The 23,353-nt window shown below is 50.3% G+C and overlaps 1 protein-coding gene across 1 annotated transcript in view; it reads left to right on the plus strand.

Annotated features, from left to right (window-relative positions):
• IGSF3 (immunoglobulin superfamily member 3) overlaps nt 1–23,353 on the plus strand; it is a gene marked incomplete in the record, with an annotated part of 81,889 nt that overhangs the window by 9,378 nt on the left and 49,158 nt on the right. Inside the window, 2 exon segments of the mRNA XM_040334194.1 lie at nt 8,713–9,120; nt 12,089–12,478. Coding sequence (XP_040190128.1) covers nt 8,713–9,120; nt 12,089–12,478 — 798 coding nt within the window.

Consider the following 23,353-nt stretch of genomic DNA (forward strand, 5'->3'; position numbering starts at 1 on the left):
TCTCCCTCAGTCCCTCTCTGTCCGCGTTCATTAAAGGGGGACTCCAAATATAAATCCCCCCCCCCTCCTCCGGCCCTCTCTTTATAGAATACATTCATATACTTCTCCCTTCTCCCCCCCCCCTCGTCCCGTCCCTTCTCCCCCCTCCTCCCGTCCCTTCTCCCCCATTCATTAAAGGGGGACTCCAAATATAAATCCCCCCCCTCCGGCCTTCTCTTTATAGAATACATTCCTATCCTCTGTTCTCCCCCCTCGTCCCGTCCCTTCTCCCCCCTTCGTCCCGTCCAGGGATGGACTGGCCATTGGGACTACAGAGAGTTTCCCGGTGGGCCGATGGCTCAGTGGGCCGGCTTCAGTGACAGCGGACCGCCTCCCCCCTCCGCTCCTCTGTTTCTCCCTCCCCGCAGTGCTCACCTGGGGGGGAACAAAGAAGCAAGAGGAGGACCAGAGGAGCAGGGGGGGGGCAATAGAGGAGCATGGGGGGGAGGGGACAGACAGCTGACTCAACAGCTATGGCCTGGGAGTTTCTCATTTCTGCCTAATCTTGTCCCGGGGGGGGGCACCAAACTGATTCTTTGCCCCGGGTGAAATAATGTCTAGCTTCCCCACTGGTACTGCCTATAAGAGGACCAGTACCAGCCGCTCTACTCTAATAAAGTATAATGGCTAGTGGCTGGTGAAGGGGGAGAGGGGGTGCGGGTGGGGGGGGTTGTGGGGGGGTGCGGGAGTTGTCCGGCCGCCATGGGAGAGACCTGTCAAAGTGGGCCAGTCTGGATGAAGTCCAGGGCCAATTTTTGTCCCAGTCCAGCCCTGGTCCCGTCCCTTCTGCCCCCTTCGTCCCGCTTTCTCTTCATCCTTCCCCCCCCCCCCCCGTCCCGTTCTCTCTTCATCCTTCTCACCCCCCCCCCGCTCTCTTCATCCTTCTCCCTCCCCCCCCCCCGTCCCGTCCCGTTCTCTCTTCATCCTTCTCACCCCCCCCCCCCCCCCCGCTCTCTTCATCCTTCTCCCTTCCCCCCCCCCCCCCGTCCCGTCCCGTTCTCTCTTCAGAAGAGAAGCGTATTAAAGGCTCCCACCAAAAAAATTAGTCGGTTACATATACTGCTGCTGCTGACTTTTAATGTAAGGACACTTACCTGTCCTGGGGTAGCCGCGATGTCCCCACCCGAGCCAATCCTCCAATCAGTAAGGGTTGGCTGTGACGAAATGCGTTGAGTTTTTGATGACCTCGAATTCAAAGATCCGCTTGTCTTGGAATATACAATGGGGTAGATTCAGAGAGAATTTACGCCGGCGTATCCATAGATACGCCGCGTAAATTCAAATCTGCGCCGGCGTGTCTTCTTTCTGTATTCATAAAGCTAGATACGCCGACATTAGCCTAAGATACGACTGGCATAAGTCTCTTACGCCGTCATATCTTGGGGTGCATTCTCACGCTGGCCGCTAGGGGCGCTTCCGTTGTTGTCGGCGTAGAATATGCTAATTACCTAAATACGCCGATTCACAAACGTACGCCCGTTGAAATGTATTAACGTCATTTACGTTAGGCTTTTTCGGCGTAAGGTTGTTCCTGCTATTAGGAGGCGCAGCCAATGTTAAGTATGGACGTTGTTCCCGCTTCGAAATTTGAATTTTTTACGTCGTTTGCGTAAGTCGTCCGCGAATGGGGCTGGACGTAATTTACGTTCACGTCTAAACCAATACGTCGTTGCGCCGTACTTGGAAGCAATGCACACGGACGATGCATGCGCCGTCCGTAAAAAAAAAACGTCAATCACATCAGGTCATCTACATTTACATAAAACACGCCCCCCCCTTTCACATTTGAATTACGCGCGCTTACGCCGGCCCCATTTACGCTACGCTGCCGCAACTTACGAAGCAAGTGCTTTGTGAATACTGCACTTGCTCCTGTAAGTTACGGCGGCGTAGCGTAAATACGATACGCTGCGCCGCCGTATCATTGCGCGCCCCTACGTGAATCTACACCATTCTCTTTACCAATTTCACCTAATCTGGCCCTAGAAATTAATCGCATCTCTGTCCTGGGAGGAGGAATCTTCCTTTTTAGGATAATCCTAAAGCGGAACGATCGTCCCAGGGATTCCGCCCTCCATCCGGAACGTTCCGGGGAGATTGTGAGGCTCAACTTGGCATCGTTGTGAAATCCATTTTATAACCGCGGTTAATCCAGAACTGAAATTAAGTCTGCTCCTCTCCGCAGATTCATTTAGGATTTACGCCTGAAACACGAAAGTTTTTCGCAGCGGCTGACGCGGGGGCGATTCTCCGTGATCTCAGGCTGGAGAGTGAATTGGACGCGGATGAATATGACTGTAAAAAAAAAATCAATAGAAATATTAAGAGATATAAAAATAAACGATCATCTTCTGACGGATCGGCGCGGCGGATGGGGAGGTCCCTCGCCTCTCTCCATCGCTGAAATGGCCACCGCGGGGGCCGTTCGTTACTTCGCCTCTAATCATTTCTTTTATTTTCTCTGGAACTAATTAAATGTAATTTCCCAGCGCGGCGGGGGGAGGGGGGTGTCCAGGCGAAAAATCTGCTGAGATTCGGGTCATTCGGCGAACGCCAGGAAAGTGCTGAGGGTTGGAAGGAGACGATCTGTAATTGCCTCTTCTGGGCTCCCCTATTTTCCCCGCTCTGCTCCCTCCTAATATCCCCCCCCCCTTCCCTTTGGGCTGAATGCGAGCCAGAAATCAGTGAATGTTTTATCCCCCCCCCCCCCCCCGCCACGTGTGTTCTGCCCCCAGCTCCCTATAAATAGTTAATGGGACATATTCTGCTGGCAGTTGCTCGGGGGAGCCCAACGTGTGAAGAGAGATAAAAGGGGGCAGATGGCAGACGGCTGAGATGGAGAAGAGCCGAGGGGGGGGGGCCCCAGGACGGGGGTCCCGGTAATGGCTGCTAAGTGAGATATACTGTAAATATTGTATGCGCCATACATGTACCCGCGTCCCTCCGCTCTGCACCGCTTCCCGACATCTGCGTCGCACCCAGCCAAGCGTGAGATCCCCGCCACCGCCTGCACGACCTGCACCCTAGAGATGTCTACATGGCAATTACCAGTGTCTGCCGTATATGGCTCTGACTTATACCGCAGTGCTGTACAGAGAACACCGAGCCAGTCACATCAGCCTCTGCACCAGAGGAGCTTACACTCTAATGTCCTTACCCCCCACAGTCACATCCGTCTCTGTACAGAGGAGCTTACACTCTAATGTCCCCTCCCCCCCCACAGTCACATCAGTCTCTGTACAGAGGAGCTTACACTCTAATGTCCCCCCCCCCCCACAGTCACATCAGTCTCTGTACAGAGGAGCTTACACTCTAATGTCCCCCCCCCCCCACAGTCACATCAGTCTCTGTACAGAGGAGCTTACACTCTAATGTCCCCCCCCCCCCACAGTCACATCAGTCTCTGTACAGAGGAGCTTACACTCTAATGTCCCCCCCCCCCCCCACATCACATCAGTCTCTGTACAGAGGAGCTTACACTCTAATGTCCCCTCCCCCCACATCACATCAGTCTCTGTACAGAGGAGCTTACACTCTAATGTCCCCCCCCCCCCACAGTCACATCAGTCTCTGTACAGAGGAGCTTACACTCTAATGTCCCCTCCCCCCCACAGTCACATCAGTCTCTGTACAGAGGAGCTTACACTCTAATGTCCCCTCCCCCACAGTCACATCAGTCTCTGTACAGAGGAGCTTACACTCTAATGTCCCTCCCCCACACATCACATCAGTCTCTGTACAGAGGAGCTTACACTCTAATGTCCCCTCCCCCCCCCCCCACATCACATCAGTCTCTGTACAGAGGAGCTTACACTCTAATGTCCCCTCCCCCACATCACATCAGTCTCTGTACAGAGGAGCTTACACTGTAATGTCCCCTCCCCCCACAGTCACATCAGTCTCTGTACAGAGGAGCTTACACTCTAATGTCCCCTCCCCCCACATCACATCAGTCTCTGTACAGAGGAGCTTACACTCTAATGTCCCCCCCCCCCCCCACAGTCACATCAGTCTCTGTACAGAGGAGCTTACACTCTAATGCCCCCTCCCCCCCACATCACATCAGTCTCTGTACAGAGGAGCTTACACTCTAATGTCCTCACCCCCCACAGTCATAATAATAATAATAATAATAATTTAAAAATATTCTTAAATAAAAATAATTAAATGTATTATTAATTTATATAGCTCTGACATATACCACAGTGCTGTACAGAGATCACTAAACCAGTTAAATCAGTCTCTGTACAGAGGAGCTTACACTCTAATGTCCCTTCAGTCACCCTAATATTATTATTAATAATAATAATAATAACGCTGCGCAAACTGGCGCTATATAAATCCTGAATAATAATAATATAATAATAATAAATTAATAATTTATATCATCTCTGACATATACAGTAGTGCTGTGCAGAAATCACTGAGCCAATCATATCAATCGCTCACTCTAATGTCCCCCCACATTATTATTATTATTATTATTTGGTGTGACTGTGGGAGGACATTAGAGTGTAAGCTCCTCTGTAGGAGAGATTGATATGGTTGGCTCAGTGATTTCTGTACAGCACTACTGTATATGTCAGATGTATAATAATTTTTGAATTAATAATAATAATATTTTTTAATATTATTAAAAAAATGTTAATTTATACATCTCTGACATATACCACAGTGCTGTACAGAAATCACTGAGCCAATCACATGAATCTCTCCTACAGAGGAGCTTACACTCTAATGTCCTCCCACAGTCACACTTTTATTATTACTACTACTTTGTATAGCTGACGTACACTATATTGCCAAAAGTATTGGGACGCCTGCCTTTCACACACATGAACTTTAATGACATCCCAGTCTTAGTCCGGAGGGTTCAATATCGAGTTGGCCCCGCCCTTTACACCTATTGCAGTTTCAACTCTTCTGGCCGTCCACAAGGTTTAGGAGGGCGTCTATGGGAATGTTTGACTCTTCTGTAAGAAGAGCATTTGTGAGGTCAGGCGCTGATGTTGGATGAGAAGGCCTGGCTCACAATCTCTGCTCTCATTTATCCCAAAGGTGTTCTATAGGCCCGGATTCACTAAGCACTTACGCCGACGTAAGTACAAATGTGCGCCGTCGTATCTGTGCGCCAGACCCACAAACAGATATGCGCCTAAAACCAGGCTACACCCCGCCGACGTAGCTTGCTCACGCCGGCGTAGGGTGGGTGCATGGTTCCGCTCCCATTGATTAGTCATCCAAACATGCAAATGAGGGAAATACGGCGATTCAAAAACATACGTGCGCATGCTACGCGAGATGTGCGTAAGTTGTACGTCAGCGTAAAGTTATTCCCCATAAAGGAGGTGCAACCCAGCAACAGACATGCAAAGGTCTACACCAGGGAACACAAGCTGGCGTATTTTACGTTGGACGTGTGTTTGGCTGGGCGTACGTTATGTTCACGCCGTACGCAATGATCCGGCGTAGCTTAAGCAGTTGTTCCGACGTGGTTCTGAGCAGGTGCAGGGGGATGTGTCCACGTCACGGCACATGCCCAGTTCGTGATACGTATCTGTCTGGCGCTCGGACCATCATTTGCATGGGCCACGCCCACTTCTACCTACGCCGACTTAAGCCTTCGAATCCCACACCACGCTGGCGCAGCGTTGGGAGCACTGGCTTGCTGAATTCATTGCTTGCCTCTCTGCGCTGCGTTGGCGTAGCGTACATTGGTTACTCTACGGCAGCGTAATGTGCGCCCACTCTCTGTGAATCTGGGCCATAGTGTTCGGGTCGGGACTCTGTGCAGGCCAGTCACGTTCCTCCACCCCAAACTTGCTCCATCCATGTGTTTATGGACCTTGCTTTGTGCACTGGTGCGCAGTCATGTTGGAACAGGAAGGGGCCGTCCCCCAAACTGTTCCCACAAAGTTGGGAGCATGAAATTGTCCATATTGTCTTGGTATGCTGACTCCTTAAGAGTTCCCTTCATTGGAACTAAGGGCCCAACCCTTGAACAAACGACCACCACACCATAATCCCCCCCACCCCCCACACCATAATCCCCCCTCCACTAAATGATTTGGACCAGTGCACAAAGCAAAGTCCATAAAGACATGGATGAGCGAGTTTGGGGTGGAGGAACTTGACTGACCTGCACAGAGTCCTGATCTCAACCCAATAGAACACCTTTGGGATAAATTAGAGAGGAGACTGTGAGCCAGGCCTTCTCACAAATGCTCTTCTGGAAGAATGGTCAAACATTCCCATAGACACCCTCCTAAACCTTGTGGACGGCCTTCCCATAGACACACCCCTAAACCTTGTGGACGGCCTTCCTAGAAAAGGTGAAGGTGTTATAGCTGCAAAGGATGGGGCCAACTCAATATTGAACCCTCCGGACCAAGACTGGGAGGCAAATAAAATTCATGTGTGCAAAGGCAGGTGTCACAATACTTTTGGTAATATAGTGTGTGTGTGTGTGTGTGTGTGCGCGCGAAGACAGACGTCCCAATTTGACAATCTAGTGTAGCTCTGAACCAGGGATAAGGGCAGAGAAGATCTTGGTTTTCTATATCGGTCATTCTTGGGTTATACAGGAAAGGTGGTGGAAGTTTCAGCCGGTCGTGTTAATGAGATTAAACGGCTTCTTGCTTTCTTACTATTTTAGTTATATTTGTATGTTGGGCTCGCTGTCGGCCAGGCTCGCTGTACATATATTCTATGTGTCGGAGTGAGAGACTCGTATCCGATCTGCGCCGCACACTTTGCAGTTTAGATTTCCCTCTGGCGGTCAGTCATGTCCTGCTTTCATGTGGTGCCCGGCACTCTGCGGCAGTGCTCTGTCCTGGCACACATCAGTCTGAGTTCTGCCAGTTGGCATGCAGTGCAGTGGTTGCCTGGCATCCAGCGAATGGACAGAGTGACTTTTTTGTCTGATGTCTCATCACTATTGATGGGCTATTCATATGGTGAACAGCAGGCAGAGTGCGGGGGGAGTGCCGGGTCTGTTCACGGACAGGGGTAGGGTTAGAGACAGATCTGTTTAATGGACAGGGTAGGGTTAGTGCCAATTCTGTACACTGGATAGATGGGGGTAGGGGTTGGTGGCAGGTCTGTAGACTGGATGGGGGTAGGGTTAGTGCGAGGTCTGTAGACTGGATGGGGGTAGGGTTAGGGACAGGTCTGTAGACTGGATGGGGGTAGGGTTAGGGACAGGTCTGTAGACTGGGGGGGTAGGGTTAGGGACAGGTCTGTAGACTGGATGGGAGTAGGGTTAGGGACAGGTCTGTAAACTGGGGGGTAGGGTTCTGGAAAAAGGTCTGTAGACTGGGGGGTAGGTAGGATTATTGGCCAGGTCTGTCCAACTGGGAATGGGTTAAGAGACTGGCATTTATCCCACAGTGTGCCCCCCCCGACTTCCCCTCTGCACGATGACATGAAGATGAATAAAACATATTACAGGAGATTACTTCCCGCTGAGACCACCTGCCGCCCAGACCAACTTCACCTCATCTTCCCGCCACCACTGACTGTAATGTGCGACTCCCTCCCAGTCCCTGTACTGTCCTTCCTCATCCTTCCTCATATACCTGTCTGTCCCTGTACTGTCCATCATCATCCTCATAGCCAATAAACGAAGAGCAATGGTGCTCCAGGTGAAACCTATGAATCCCCTTTCTGAGTCACGGGGGTGCCAGTCCAGTCCCTGATCTTGGTGAATGGAAAAACCCTCCTATTCAGGGGGACATGTATAAGATCACATCTGCGGCCCATTGGAGATGTTTTTTTTTATCATTTTTGATGCAAGCACATTATAAGCATATGGTTGGTGCACAAGTTGGGTTGAACATACTACACTTTATGGTGGTTTTTCTTTTTTCTGGGATTAATCGCCTACCTGACTGAAGCACCACTAAGGATCCAATACCAGGGAGGATGGTGTTTAAGTCTTTGGTCTATATTGGACTTGAAGAGCTTAAGAACCTTTTGGAAGGATATTTCTATGGACTGGGGCATATAGGACTTTTAACAGTCAGTGCTAGTTATTGGGAATAGATTATGGCGTAGTCGGTAGGACATGCTGGTAGTTATTGGGGGTTGGGTGATGGCCTAGACACGGGGTTGGATGGTGGCCTAGTCGGCAGGACACGGGGTTGGATGGTGGCCTAGTCGGCAGGACACGGGGTTGGATGGTGGCCTAGTCGGCAGGACACGGGGTTGGATGGTGGCCTAGTCGGCAGGACACGGGGTTGGATGGTGGCCTAGTCGGCAGGACACGGGGTTGGATGGTGGCCTAGTCGGCAGGACACGGGGTTGGATGGTGGCCTAGTCGGCAGGACACGGGGTTGGATGGTGGCCTAGTCGGCAGGACACGGGGTTGGATGGTGGCCTAGTCGGCAGGACACGGGGTTGGATGGTGGCCTAGTCGGCAGGACACGGGGTTGGATGGTGGCCTAGTCGGCAGGATACGGGGTTGGATGGTGGCCTAGTCGGCAGGATACGGGGTTGGATGGTGGCCTATTCGGCAGGACACGGGGTTGGATGGTGGCCTAGTCGGCAGGATACGGGGTTGGATGAGGGCCTAGTCGGCAGGACTGGCAATGACAAGGAATCCCTTGTAATTGTTACACATTGTATGATGCTGAAAGTTTGTAAAGTGACTTCTCCTTCTCCATCTCTCCACAGTTATCCCGGACTCTCTGGTGGTCTCCTCCACCCCGCAGACCATACAGAAGGTGGAGGGTGGCTCCCTGCAGCTATCCTGCGATGTCTCTTCCTCTTCTGCTCAGCACACTCACCTTTCCGTGTCCTGGTACCGACAGACCGGAGAACAGGTGGAAGGGGTCCTCTCCCTGAGCCGGGACTTTTCCCTCAGAGCCGGCTCCTCCTACGCTCAGCGCTTTTCCGTGGGGGACGTCCGACTGGACAAAGTGGGCAACGCCACCTTCCGCCTCTCCCTGTTCAACCTGCAGACCACCGACCAGGGCGAGTTCTACTGCCAGGGGACAGAATGGATTGAGGACCCCGACGGAGCCTGGTTCCCCATGACAAGCAAGCGTTCCCAGGGGTCAGAGGTCACCGTCCAGGCTACCAGTAAGAACCTCCTGTACTTTTTTTGTAGGAAGTCGCAGAGAATATTATATCTTCATGAATATGGATGCCCATCGGTGGTAGTAGTCATCCAGGGAAGATCTGTATCTAGAATCGCTATAATCCCAGATATTAGGCAAAACCCTAGTGACAAGGTGTCCATGGCAACCAGACGGTTGGTGACAGTTAGAACATGAACAAAGATTGAGCGTAATTTTGTAATTTTTTTTTTTTCTTAAATATTTTATATCCTGCTTGCCGGTTTTGCATATTTTTTTTTGTGTTTTAGCTCTTTTCCCTTTTTCATGAACGTAAAACGAATGGCGTTGAGTCAATTACGATCTATATATATATATATATTTATCTTATTTTTGTTTGCCAAATTAAAAATCTGCGGAGCAGATGGAGAGGAAGTGGGCTGTTGATTCTAATCGTGGAGTTAGAATATCTTTGATACGTTGTATCCCAGCCATGTTTTCTGATCCTCCACTGACGCAAACGAGGACCTCCGGGAGAGGAGAACGCTCGTCCTCTGTGAGGTCCGTGACTCCCCCCCCCACCCCCCCCCCCAATATAAACCGTAGAAGTGTGACCCTTTTTTCTTGGACTCCATCACCTAATGCAAATTGCGGCTAAAGCAAAAGGATGGGGGGAAAAAGATGACGTCTGGTTGCCATGGCAGCCTTTGCTGTTATGGGATTTGTTTTTTTTTTTGTAGCATTACCTGGATTAAACCTCCGAAGTATACAGACTCGGCCTATAGGAAAACATCTGTACTTCACAGCTGTACGTCGTCTTCTAGATTTGCCTATTTCTAGGTCTGCATGAAGCTCCCGAAATAGTGTAGGAGGAATTAATGAGGAATGTCCTTCTGTCACCTGCTGTGTTCTGGTGACGGGTTCCCCTTTTTTTAGAACCTATAATTCATCTCGATTTGAGAAAAAAGCTAAGTGAGGCTGAAATGCTAAAGGAGTTGAGAATCTTCACCTAATAAATGGATTCTTATGCCACGTACACACGACCGAAAAGTCAGATGTGAGCTTTTGCTCGGACTCAAGCCGACGCATGTTCGGAAGCATTGAACTTCATTTTTCTTGGCTCGTTGTAGTGTTGTACGTCACCGCGTTGACGGTCGGAATTTGGTGTGACCATGTTTATGCAAGACAAGTTTGAGCCAAGATTCTGACAGATTTTCCATTCGTGTGTACGCGGCTTTAGAGTGAATCAATTGGAAGCTCTCAACTCTTTTTAGTAAATCGTATTCAGGTATTTCATAAAAAAAAATGGAAAAGGTAAAATGACCGCCCCACCCGGTCCCATGCTGCCCTCATCCAACACTTTAAGATTGGAGGAAAGCCAATGTAGCACCAATAATTAAAAAGGGCCCAAAATACATTCCTGGGAATTACAGACCAGTCAGCCTAACATCAATAGTATGTAAGCTCTTGGAGGGGATAAGGGACAGAGAGCTTGCATACTATTGATGTTAGGCTAACTGGTCTGTAATTCCCAGAGATGTATTTTGGTCCCTTTTACAAGATTTTAGTAATGAGAACGGTATCATTGGTTTGGCAAGAACAAGTCTTCATGAATCCATATTACTGCTAATGATACCGTTCTCATTACTAAAATCTTGTAAAAGGGCCCAAAATACATCTCTGGGAATTACAGGCCAGTTAGCCTAACATCAATAGTATGCACGCTCTCTGTCCCTTATCATCCCCTCCAATAGCTTGCATGCTAACTGGCCTGTAATTCCCAGAGATGTATTTTGGGCCCTTTTACAAGATTTTAGTAATGAGAATGGTATCATTGGTTTGGCAAGAACGATTCTTCATGAATCCATATTATTGCTAAGGATACCGTTCTCATTACTAAAATGTTGTAAAAGGGCCCAAAATACTACTCTGGGAATTACAGACCAGTTAGCCTAACATCAATAGTATGCAAGCTCTCTGTCCCTTATCCCCTAGAGAATAAAAAAAGGGAGCTCCAGAAGGTCTGATATACGCAGCAATTGGAACAAAGGATATATTGGACAGCCGCACTCCAAACCAACGTAGCTTTATTGTGAAATGGCTATGAGTAAACGCTAAGTGGAGTGTGAAATGCGTCAGCTGTCTTGAGTTCTGTTGCTGTAGCTTGTAGTGCTTGTTTCTTATTTCACAATAAAGCTATGTTGGTTTGGAGTGCCTATCGCCGCTCGCCATTGCCTACGTTGTGATGCTACAAAGTCACTGGGGCTATGTAGTAAAGATTTTAAATTTGGGGTTCATGGACTGGCAAGAAGAGTGGCTTGGGACTGAAGGGGGGGGGGGGGGGGGGGGGGGGTTGCATTGGGGTTGCCACCTTTTCTTCAAGCCAAACCCGAACCCTTTAGTGCCCTGGGACACCTTTTGAGTGCCCCCAAGGAGAGTAGTAATGCAGTGCGCATAGGGTGCTACAGTGGGCGTGGCCAAATTGCTGACATCATCGCCCTGCTCCCAGTGATGCCAAACCTGCCCCCAGGCAGCCGCCTAAAGCTCCTGAACGGCAACAGATTTGTGTGGTATTTTCTTGGTTACTTGGGGCGCCACAACCCGGTCTGAAGAATGTGTCCGGGTTTCAGTCCGACATAAAAAACCCGGACACCTGGGTCAAAACCCGAACTGTCTGGGTGTATCCCGGACAGGTGGTGGGCTCTCTGATAGGAAGCAGTGGCCACAGCAGAAGAGCGTCGGGGTGACAACACTGCTGATGCATGTAGGGCAAAAATAGGCAGTGTTATCACCCAGATACAGTGCTGGCATAATATAAGTATATCAATAATTTATTATTTGTATATATATTTTTTTATTTATCTGAGGGCTTCAATACATAAATAATGAAGTTGATCTGGCTAGGTCCCATCACCCTTTACGTGTTTCGTCCTAAGACCTGCTCCATGGAGTGTTCAATGGTTCTGACCCTTTTCTTTCTTTCTATCTCCCAGACAGGGAGTTGAATGTTCGCCTGGACACGGACCGCCGTACGTACAGCGCAGGGGAGACGGCGGAGCTGAGGTGCATCATCGAAGCTCAGAACGCGGCTGAGCGCATGTTTGCTGTGTCCTGGGTCTTTAACAGCTCCCTCATCGCCAGTGTGAGCCCCGGAGGTGTCCCGACCCTGACCGGCGAGTACAGCCAGAGAGAGAGCCGCGGAGAGCTAAAGGTCACCAAAGAGAGCGACCACGCCTTCTTGCTGAAAGTCTTCCGGCTGCGGCCAGAGGACAGCGGAAAGTACAACTGCCGTGTGATGGAGAGGGAGAGATCGGCGTCCGGGGAGCTGACCGACCGTGATATCAAGAGGCCCAAAAACGTTCCCATCACCGTCCTCCCCCTCAGTAAGTGTGAGGCCAGCCTTTGTGACCCTCTGCTGGACCCCCATAATGAGGTTCCTTTTTAAGGTTTAATACACTATGGCCAAATGTATGACTGAATACAAAATATTAGGACCATTGTGCTCTGAGACATGACTGTCTACAAAGCCAGCTCCATAAAGACCTGGTGTGGAGGAACCCGAATGTCCTGCACAGAGCCCTGACCTCAACCCTACGTGGAAGCCAATTGTGAGCCTGGTCGTCTTGTTCAAGATCCGTACCTGACCTCACAATTGGACACAATCTCCCACAAATGCCCCTCCCTTTCCTGGCCCGCCAGGCTGCATATCCAGATAAGGGTCTTGTATGGGTTTTTAAAAGGCCCTCACCTTGGTGTGAGGTTTTTTTTTTTTTTTTTTTTTTTTTTTTTTTTTTTGCATGGGGTCCCCTGAAAATCCATAGCAGACCTTCATGAATAAGGCCCTGGCCACTTTGTTGGTGCTTCTTCCATTTGTACTACCCTCCCTCCTTCCACCCCGGGCCACCCTCTCTCCCTCCTTCTTCCACCCCGGGCCACCCTCTACTCCCTCCTTCTTCCACCCCGGGCCACCCTCTACTCCCTCCTTCTTCCACATCTGGCCACCCTCTACTCCCTCCTTCCACCCCGGGCCACCCTCTACTCCCTCCTTCCACCCCGGGCCACCCTCTCTCCCTCCTTCCACCCCGGGCCACCCTCTCTCCCTCCTTCCACCCCGGGCCACCCTCTCTCCCTCCTTCCACCCTCTCTCCCTCCTTCCACCCCGGGCCACCCTCTCTCCCTCCTTCTTCCACCCCGGGCCACCCTCTCTCCCTCCTTCTTCCACCCCGGGCCACCCTCTCTCCCTCCTTCTTCCACCCCGGGCCACCCTCTCTCCCTCCTTCTTCCACCCTCTCTCCCTCCTTCTTCCACCCTCTCTCCCTCCTTCTTCCACCCTCTCTCCCTCCTTCTTCCACCCTCTCTCCCTCCTTCTTCCACCCTCTCTCCCTCCTTCTTCCACCCTCTCTCCCTCCTTCTTCCACCCCGGGCCACCCTCTCTCCCTCCTTCTTTCACCCCGGGCCACCCTCTCTCCCTCCTTCTTTCACCCCGGGCCACCCTCTCTCCCTCCTTCTTTCACCCCGGGCCACCCTCTCTCCCTCCTTCTTTCACCCCGGGCCACCCTCTCTCCCTCCTTCTTCCACCCCGGGCCACCCTCTCTCCCTCCTTCTTCCACCCCGGGCCACCCTCTCTCCCTCCTTCTTCCACCCCGGGCCACCCTCTCTCCCTCCTTCTTCCACCCCGGGCCACCCTCTCTCCCTCCCTCCTTCCACCCCGGGCCACCCTCTCTCCCTCCCTCCTTCCACCCCGGGCCACCCTCTCTCCCTCCTTCTTCCACCCCGGGCCACCCTCTCTCCCTCCTTCTTCCACTCCCTCTTTCTTTTCCTTTCCTTCCTTCCTTCCTCTCTCCTATAGCTGTACTGCCCTCCTTCTAGCTGTACTGCCCTCCTTCTAGCTGTACTGTCTTCCCTTCTTCCACATGTTACATTTCCAGCACCACAGGAGACGATGGAACTCTAGAAATCAATAATCCCGATAATGAGGTCAGAAAGCTGCTGGAAAGGTTTATGAGTTTCTATTCCAGATTTTTTTTTTCCTGTCTTGCATTTTACAATAAAACTATTCTGAGTTCTTCCCAAAGCCCTGGTAGAGCTGGATAAGATGTACCAACATGGCACACCTGTGGTAGAACCGCGTTGTCCATGTCACCGGACAGTTCTGTGTCATGGGGGTGTGAACTGTTTCCAGACATGAAGAAGGTTAAATACTTTCTCTATTAGTAGCGAGATCCTCGTGGTGCCATGTTTTCCTGTAGTGGAGGTTGCCATGTACCAGTGGCGGTAGGTCACTGATTGGGCGAAGTAAGTTATCCTTGCCCGCCTGAATTTTTTTATTTTTTCTTCTCTTTCGCAGGGACATCCCTCACCGTCACTGTGGTGGCAAATTCCAGCTCGGTCCTGGAAGGATCTCGCATCAGCCTGACCTGTTCCGTGGCCTCGCTTGCTGGACCGCACAGCCGCATTTCTGCATCTTGGCACTTGCTGGACAAGCAGAACCGCCAGCGAGAGGTGATCCGGCAGGACCGTGACGGCGTGACGTGGGCTGGCCAGATGTACAGAGAGCAAGCCGGTTCTGGTGGACTGCAGATGGTGAGGACCGGCTCTGACATCTTCACCTTGGAAATCGAAGGTAGCCAGCGGCAGGACGCCGGCTCGTATGAGTGCCGTGTGGCAGAATGGGTGCCAGCGGGCGACGGCGAGTGGCAGATGCTGGGAGAGAGGTTCGCCCAGACCAGTGTTGATGTCACGTCTCTCGGTGAGTGGAGCTTCAGGCTCAGTGATGTACTTGGTGCTGTACTGTGTACTATCCTGTGTTCAAAAACACACAATGTTACTAATAAGTGGAGACTAGTATTCTATGGGTCACCTGATTGGTTGGCTGTGGCCAATGACTTGCATTTCCATCTTCCACACGTCTGCTGACAGCAGAGGTTCCATATTCTCCTCCTGATATCTCTGTATACCAAGAGCATTGTCTGTCTTTCTTGGCATTCAGTGATAGCGGGAGGAAGCGAGCCGCTATGTACTGCATTCCGCCTCCTGATATCTCTGTGTATTGAGTTTCTCTCTCTTTCCTCTTCCTCCCCTCCTCTTTGCTTTTTCCTCCTCCTCCTCCCCTCCTCTTTCTCTTCTTCCCCCTCCTCCCCTTTCCTCTTCCTTCCCCCTCCCTCTTCCTCCCCCTCCCCTTTCCCCTTTCCTTTTTCCTCCCCCTCCCCTTTCCTCTTTTTCCTCCCCCTCCCCTTTCCTCTTTTTCCTCCCCCTCCCCTTTCCTCTTTTTTTCCTCCCCCTCCCCTTTCCTCTTTTTTTCCTCCCCCTCCCCTTTCCTCTTTTTTTCCTCCCCCTCCCCTTTCCTCTTTTTTTCCTCCCCCTCCCCTTTCCTCTTTTTTTCCTCCCCCTCCCCTTTCCTCTTTCTTCCCCCTCCCCTTTCCTCTTTCCCCCCCCTCCCCTTTCCTCTTTCCTCCCCTTTTCTCCTTCCCCCCCTTTCTCTTTTTCTCCCCCTTCCTCTTTCCCCCCCTCTCCCCCTTCCTCCCCCTTCCCCTTCCCTCCCCTTTCCTCTTTCCTCCCCTTTCTCCTCTTTCCTCCCCTTTCTCCTCTTTCTCCCCTTTCCTCTTTCTCCCCTTTCCTCTTTCTCCCCTTTCCTCTTTCTCCCCTTTCCTCTTTCTCCCCTTTCCTCTTTCTCCCCTTTCCTCTTTCTCCCCTTTACTCTTTCTCCCCTTTACTCTTTCTCCCCTTTACTCTTTCTCCCCTTTCCTCTTTCTCCTCTTTCTCTCCTTTCCTCTTTCTCCTTCTTTTTTTTTTTTTCCCCTCCTCTTTTCTCCTCCTCCCCCTCCTCTTTCCTCCTCCTTTTTTTTTTTTTTGTTTTTTTTTTCTCTTCCTCCCCTCCTTTTTCTCTCTTCCTCCCCTCCCCTCTTTTCTCTTCCCCCTCTTCCTCCCCTCCTTTTTCTCTCTTCCTCCCCCCCCTCCCTTCCGCTCTTCCTCCAAAATCTTGTATCTTTTTCGTTAAAATATGACAGGAGGAGGAAGTGGGAAATGATGTACTGTATTCCCTCCTCCTGCTCTCTGTGTATACTGAGAGTGTTGGAGAAACTTTAAATCTCTCTTGGCTAACAGAGCGGGGTGCAGGGAGGATTTTTTGGGTGATGGGAAAATACATTCTGATATACAGAGGGAGGCAGCCAAGGCAGAAGAGGTTATGTACTCCTATCTGTGTATACTGAGAGAGGGAACCTTGCATCTGTCTCTCCATACAGCAGTGGCGGCTGGTGCTCAAAATTTTTGGGGGGGGCGCAAACGAAGAAGAAAAAAAAATATAAGCCTCACTGTGCCCATCAAATGCAGCCACTGTTCCATCAATTCGCACCACTGTGCCATGCCATCAAACGCAGCCACTGTGTCATGCCATCAAACGTAGCCACTGTGCCATGCCATCAAACACAGTCACTGTGCCATCAATTGTCACCACTGTACCATGCCATCAATTGTCACCACTGTACCATGCCATCAAACACAGCCACTGTACCATGCCATCAAACACAGCCACTGTACCATGCCATCAAATGCAGCCACTGTACCATGCCATCAAATGCAGCCACTGTACCATGCCATCAAATGCAGCCACTGTACCATGCCATCAAATGCAGCCACTGTACCATGCCATCAAATGCAGCCACTGTACCATGCCATCAATTCTGGTCACTGTGCCATCAATTGTCACCACTGTGCCATGCCATCAAATGCAGCCACTGTACCATGCCATCAAATGCAGCCACTGTACCATGCCATCAATTGTGGTCACTGTGCCATCAATTGTCACCACTGTGCCATGCCATCAAATGCAGCCACTGTACCATGCCATCAAATGCAGCCACTGTACCATGCCATCAAATGCAGCCACTGTACCATGCCATCAATTGTGGTCACTGTGCCATCAATTGTCACCACTGTGCCATGCCATCAATTGTGGCCACTGTGCCATCAATTGTCACCACTGTGCCATGCCATCAAATGCAGCCACTGTGCCATGCCATCAAATGCAGCCACTGTGCCATGCCATCAAATGCAGCCACTGTGCCATGCCATCAAATGCAGCCACTGTACCATGCCATCAAATGCAGCCACTGTACCATGCCATCAAATGCAGCCACTGTACCATGCCATCAAATGCGGCCACTGTGCCATGCCATCAATTGTGGTCACTGTGCCATCAATTGTCACCACTGTGCCATGCCATCAAATGCAGCCACTGTACCATGCCATCAAACACAGCCACTGTGCCAATTGTCCCCACTGTGTCACTGTCCAGTCATACATCCACCTCGGAGCTTTATATTATAACCTGCTGGGACTTGTAGTTCTCCATCGTCTCCTGGGGCTCAGGTGCATGCAATCCACCATCTTTGTCCAGTTTTTCTCACTGCTGGGACTTGTAGTCCCATAGATGGTGGATTGCATGCACCTGAGCCCCAGGAGAAGATGGGGAACTACAAGTCCCAGCAGGTTTATAATATAAGACTCCCATCCACCTAGGAGCCTTATATTATAACCTGCTGGGACTTGTAGCTCCCCATCTTCTCCTGGGGCTCAGGCTGCTGACGGCTGGCATTTCACCCAGATTATGCATTGCATTGAACATTAAAAATCATTTATTATGCCCAACTCGATGAAAATGTTAAAAAAAAATCCACCCTTGCAATGAGCCTACATCTGCACTGGGTTAATTGCTCATCATGTCTAGTGAACATTCGGCCGAAATCGCGGCACCCCCATCCCCCCCCCCCCTGAGGGGGGATGGGGGTGCCGCGATTTCGGCCAAATGTCCACTAAAAAAAAAAATTCCAAATGTTCCAAAAAAATTTTTATAGTGAATATTCGGCCGAAATCGCGGCACCCCCCTCCCCCCCCGGGGGGGGGGATGGGGGTGCCGCGATTTCGGCCGAATATTCACTAAAAAAAAATTGGAACACAGGTAATCTTTGCAGAAGGGGGGTGGACAGCTGCAGCTGCTGCCGCCGAACTTTGCAGAGAAAACAGTCCATTACAGAGGGGCAGAGGCAGGCGGCATAGCTCAGCTTACCTGTACTCGCACTGAGCGCCCCGAGTCCCGACGTCACTTCCTGTTCTTCCAGGGACGTCAGGACGGAACGAGCACAAATAGTGGATGCACCCGCCCAGCCATAACAATGCAGTCCATCGCGCCGGAAGCAAGTGGCGCGATGGACCGCGCCACAAAGGCATTTTTGGGCTGCCAATGTAGCGCCACGTCTGCAATCCCGTGATTGCACAGACGTGGCGCTACCCATACCGCGCTTTTCCCGGCGCCCGACGCCCGGACTCAGTGCACATAAGAACCTTTTTGGAATTTTTTTCCTTAAAGGGACATGTTTAAATAAAACATTTTTTTTTTTTTTTTTTTTTTTTTAGATTTTTTTTTTACTGACTGGGGGAGGGGGGGGCGGCGCCCGGGCGCCCCCTATGGGCGGGCCGCCACTGCCATACAGTGATGGCGGGAGGCAGAAGAGGTTGTGTACTCCTCGTTCCTCCCTCTCCCTGCGTACACTGAGAAGAGGTTGTGTATTCCTCCTCCTCGTGTATACTGAGAAGAGGGAACCTTGCATCTGTCTCTCCATACAGTGATGGCGCGAGGCAGAAGAGGTTGTGTATTCCTCCTCCTCCGCCTCCTCCTCCTCCTCCCTGTGTACACTGAGAAGAGGGATCCTTGTATCTCTCAGATAACAGAAGGGTGAATGGAGGATTTTTTTAGGTGATGGAAATTTACGTCCTGCCTCAGCCATGGGCCGTACCAGGGACGGTCTAGTAGAGTGTGTATTGCCTTGGCCCCGCTCCATGGTGCACAGTACGTGGAATGTGGGGACAATGAGAGTGTAAGTGTCGGCGTGCGGCTGAGCGACTCGCAGCAATGTCAGTGTTTGAAGTATTTTCTATAAACCAGTTGATGAAATAACAATCCTCGCCCGTCATCTCACCTCCACTTTCTGAGCACTTATTACACCGCCGTTCAATGCCGAGGGCTGCCTCCGCATGCAGCCAGCTGCTATTGAGAAATAGACGGGGGGGGGGGGGTGCGGGGCCCGTACATGTACATGGAGCGATGATGAATTTAATCCTCCTTTTCCCCGCTGAGTCACCGCGCACCTCCTACCTCCGAAGCCTCTCTTGTGTTTATCGCAGTGCCGCGGCCTTGCTCGACAATTAGACCTTTTCTTTAGTCTTTACTGGAAGCGAGCGGGCTTGGATGTGTCAGGTCTTTATTGATTGTTGGATGTAGGAGAGGCCAAGGTTACATTAGCGGTGATGTAAAAGATGCCACGAAAAATGTGACTCTTGGTGGCCAATTGCTTTGTGACCTTCGATGGAACCAAGAAGAAGAAGGTGACCTTCGATGGAACCATGAAGAATAATGTGACCTTCGATGAAGAAAACGATCCAGAATAATGTTCTGCCGAGCCCCGCGGAGAGCACGGATTAAAACCAATATTTCCCATAATTCCCGAGCTCATTAAATATTTTGTCTATGTTGTATATCAGAGGTGTTAAATATTTAATGAGCCCAAATTAATTTTCCTCTATTTCAGTGTTCGGCGCTGGCAGTGTGCAGAGTTGTAGCTTTTATCCTCCTATAATAATATTATGGCACTAAATATACCAGGCTGGGGATTTCGTCTTGGCACCACATCCCAATAGACTACAATGGCTCCCAAAATTCCGGCCTTTGTTGCCCTCTTTGGATACATTGTACTTTTATAGTATCGATGTGCAAAAAGCATTTTTATTGACCGATTTATTAAAATCACTATAGCGGTCACCACGGTTTACGATATCCCCATTCCATCAACCCACGACGGCTTGTCCGACAAGCCAGCAGACACGATCCATAAGAATTCCCTCAGAAAGACGAGACCTACGCTCTGTGTTCTGAGTCAAATGAATGAATACTTTTAATGGTACCTTGGCTTTCTTATATACAGTACAAACATTTTACAGTAATCAAAGGAACAAAGACACCCTCCACCCACACATCGCACAATGGGGCTTCAATCACATTCTTTTAGATAATGACATTCAGAGGAGTTAATTATCCCCCAGACATTCGGACTCCGCCAATAAGCGATTCACCTGCATAATACACATTCCTATGTCGGACGTTTTGGCACCGGTCTGACATAATTAACATGACCTAATTACTACAGTTGACAAGTACATTCCACACACAAAACAGTATTAGCATCACACAATGGAATGTCTAGGAGCCGACTCAATTAACACCTCAAAAGCATGTGTCCCCACATAAATGAATACTATCCTATTGACCTGGTGGGGTCAGAATAACCAACTTGTAATATCTCAAGATACTTTGCAATATATGAATTATCATTAATGTCCCATCTCATGTAATCCGAGATATCAGTTCTCAGTCACCCTATGCCCAAAAAGGGACTCCAGTTGCATTTAAATGGTGGTGACCGTTTCAATCACATAATCCCGAATTTTGGCATTTTTAAGGGCTACCCTTTTTATCGGCTCGATGACCAACCAGGTTCTGGACCACGGGTGTCGGAGGCTCTAATTGGCTTCAAAAAAGGGTGGGCACGGGGCGCAGAGCACTGTGCCTGAAGCCCACCCAGTTGTGCGACAATAGCAAATTAATATTCGCTGTTGTCTTCCTGGTTCTCCTTCCGGCCAATCCCGGCTCAAGAAGCGGGTCCCGAGACCCGATTTGGCCTGGCCGAGAGGAGAAGCGATCCTATTGGTTGCTGAGGAGCAGGGAGGAGACTCGGGGGGGAAGCCATGCCGCCATGAAGCCAAGGAAGTAAACTACTCCGGGTGAAGCCGCCATCCGGAGGAAGCCCGTGACCTAAATGAGGGTGTATTGAAGTTTATGGCATTGGTATAAAAAGTTGGCACCAACATTTTTTTTTTTTTCCATATGTCTTATTAGAATTTTTGGGCATCTTCCATCATGATGGGGAATTCCAGGGTTTAGCAAATGATTCAGGCGGACTTTTCTGTGAGAACCAGTTCTCGTTGTCTAGCAGTAGAGTTGAAGATCTATTAGATGTTTGTATACTCATTTTTTCCCATCTTGTTGTTGCAGAGTCGGGTTTTGCTGTGACGGCCATCTCCCGAACACCCGGGGTCACCTACTTTGACTCCTTTGATCTCCAGTGTATCCTAAAGCCACATTACCCGCCCTGGGTGGGCATCTCGGTGACCTGGCGATTCCAGCCCGTGGGAGGAGGGGAATCCCATGATCTGGTGAGCTTCAGCCATTCTGGTGGTGTGCAGTGGGGGGAGCGATCCGGAAATTTCCGAGGCCGGAGCGTTGTGGAGAAATCGGATTCCAGTCACAATGTGCGGTTGAGCATCAGTCGGGCGAGCGATTCTGAGGCTGGAAAGTACCAGTGTGTGGCTGAACTGTGGAGGAGAGAGTACAACGCCAGCTGGGTCCGCCTGGCCGAGAGAGCGTCCAACCTGCTGGAGATCCGAGTCCAGCGACCAGGTGAGCAGATTGTAACTAACTTATTGTACTCTGGTGGCATCTTACCATGGTGCTGGTCATCTGTAGTATATTCTTTGGGATCGTACAATGGTGTCGATAATCTACGCTGTACCATGTGGTAGGAAATCATGGCCAGGTCACATTTGATATCATACCATGGTGCAGATCAACTGGCATGTCTCTTGTGACCTGTACCATTGTATGATGCCACAAGAGACATGCCAGTTGACCTGCACACTACCACAAGAGCCATCCCAGGTGACCTGCACCATTGGCACGGTGCCACCTGGGATGCCCCTCGTGGCATTGTACTATTGTGGCATCATACCTTGGTGCAGGTCCCCTGAAGTGTCTTGTGGTGTTGTATTACCTTGTACGATGGCGCATTGACCCTGGAATGCCTCATGCCATAGTACTTGCCCCCTGGGATATCTCTCCTGGGATTGTGCTGTGGTGCAGGTGCCGTCTCCGAATATATCCTGTTATGACACAGAATTGTGCAGAAGAGGGGGGGGCTGTTTACACTAGGTAAGGAACGCATGGCTGGGTGGGGCAGCTCACTGCATTGTCAGACTGGTAAATCTAGATTTAAAACCCCCTGGGGAATAGAGAGAAGCCAGCCTGACTGACACTCCCTGTGATTGTGGAAACTGACACCATTGTGAAAGCCCCTGCACCATCCACGCCGGTGACTGTGCTCCGCGCCGGTGACTGTGCTCCACCATCCTTTATAGTGACTCCCAGCATTGTCATCCCAACATTACAATACTATGCCATGACCCCTCAGTGCCCCACAAATCTTTGTCTCCTCTGTGGTTATAACTTTTTATGTCTTTACCTCCCATTCTCCCGGCTGGTCCTCTAATCTCCTGTCCTTTTTTTACTAGCTGGTTCTCTTCTCTTTTTTGTTATGTCTTTGTCTTCTTCATCTTTCCTCTTCTCTCTCCTGGCCGGTCTTTGTCTTTTTCCTCTTCTCTCTCCTAGCCGGTCTTTGTCCTTTCCTCTTCTCTCTCCTGGCCGGTCTTTGTCCTTTCCTCTTCTCTCTCCTGGCCGGTCTTTGTCCTTTCCTCTTCTCTCTCCTGGCCGGTCTTTGTCCTTTCCTCTTCTTCTCTCTCCTGGCCGGTCTTTGTCTTTTTCCCTCTTCTCTCTCTCCTGGCCGGTCTTTGTCCTTTCCTCTTCTCTCTCTCCTGGCCGGTATTCGTCTTTTTCCCTCTTTTCTCTCTCTCCTGGCTGGTCTTCGTCCCTCTTCTCTCACTCCTGGCCGGTCTTTGTATTTTTCCTCTTCTCTTGGCTGATCCTCTGTTCCCCTCCTTTCCCTCCTAGGATTTTTCTTTCTCCTTGCCATTCTTTTATTTCTTTCACTGTGCTGCACTTTTATTTATTTTTTGTTTCGTTTTTTTCTTGCCTTTTTTTTTGTTTTTTTTTTTTATACTGCCACTCCTCCTCTGTCCCGGCCCCAGCCCACATTTATATTTCTGTTACTTATTTCAGCCCTCTCATTGGATCTCTTTGTAGTCCAGTGTATCTGTTGTCTTCTTGCACTCTTTTATACCTTGCAGTCTCTTTCCTCACATCTGTGTGTTTTTGCTCTCTCTCTCTCCCCTCCTCCTCCTGCAGCTCGTAAACTGGAAGCCATTAGTGTCTCCCTGTGGATGTCCCGCTGCAGTGTTCGCAGAGTAATAATTGTTGCTGTATGCCCAGAAGAGCCATTTGTGTTTATTACACCGTACTGTAGGCTGCCCCCCCC

The sequence above is a fragment of the Rana temporaria genome (assembly GCF_905171775.1).
Source record: "Rana temporaria chromosome 2 unlocalized genomic scaffold, aRanTem1.1 chr2q, whole genome shotgun sequence".
NCBI classification, from domain to species: domain Eukaryota; kingdom Metazoa; phylum Chordata; class Amphibia; order Anura; family Ranidae; genus Rana; species Rana temporaria.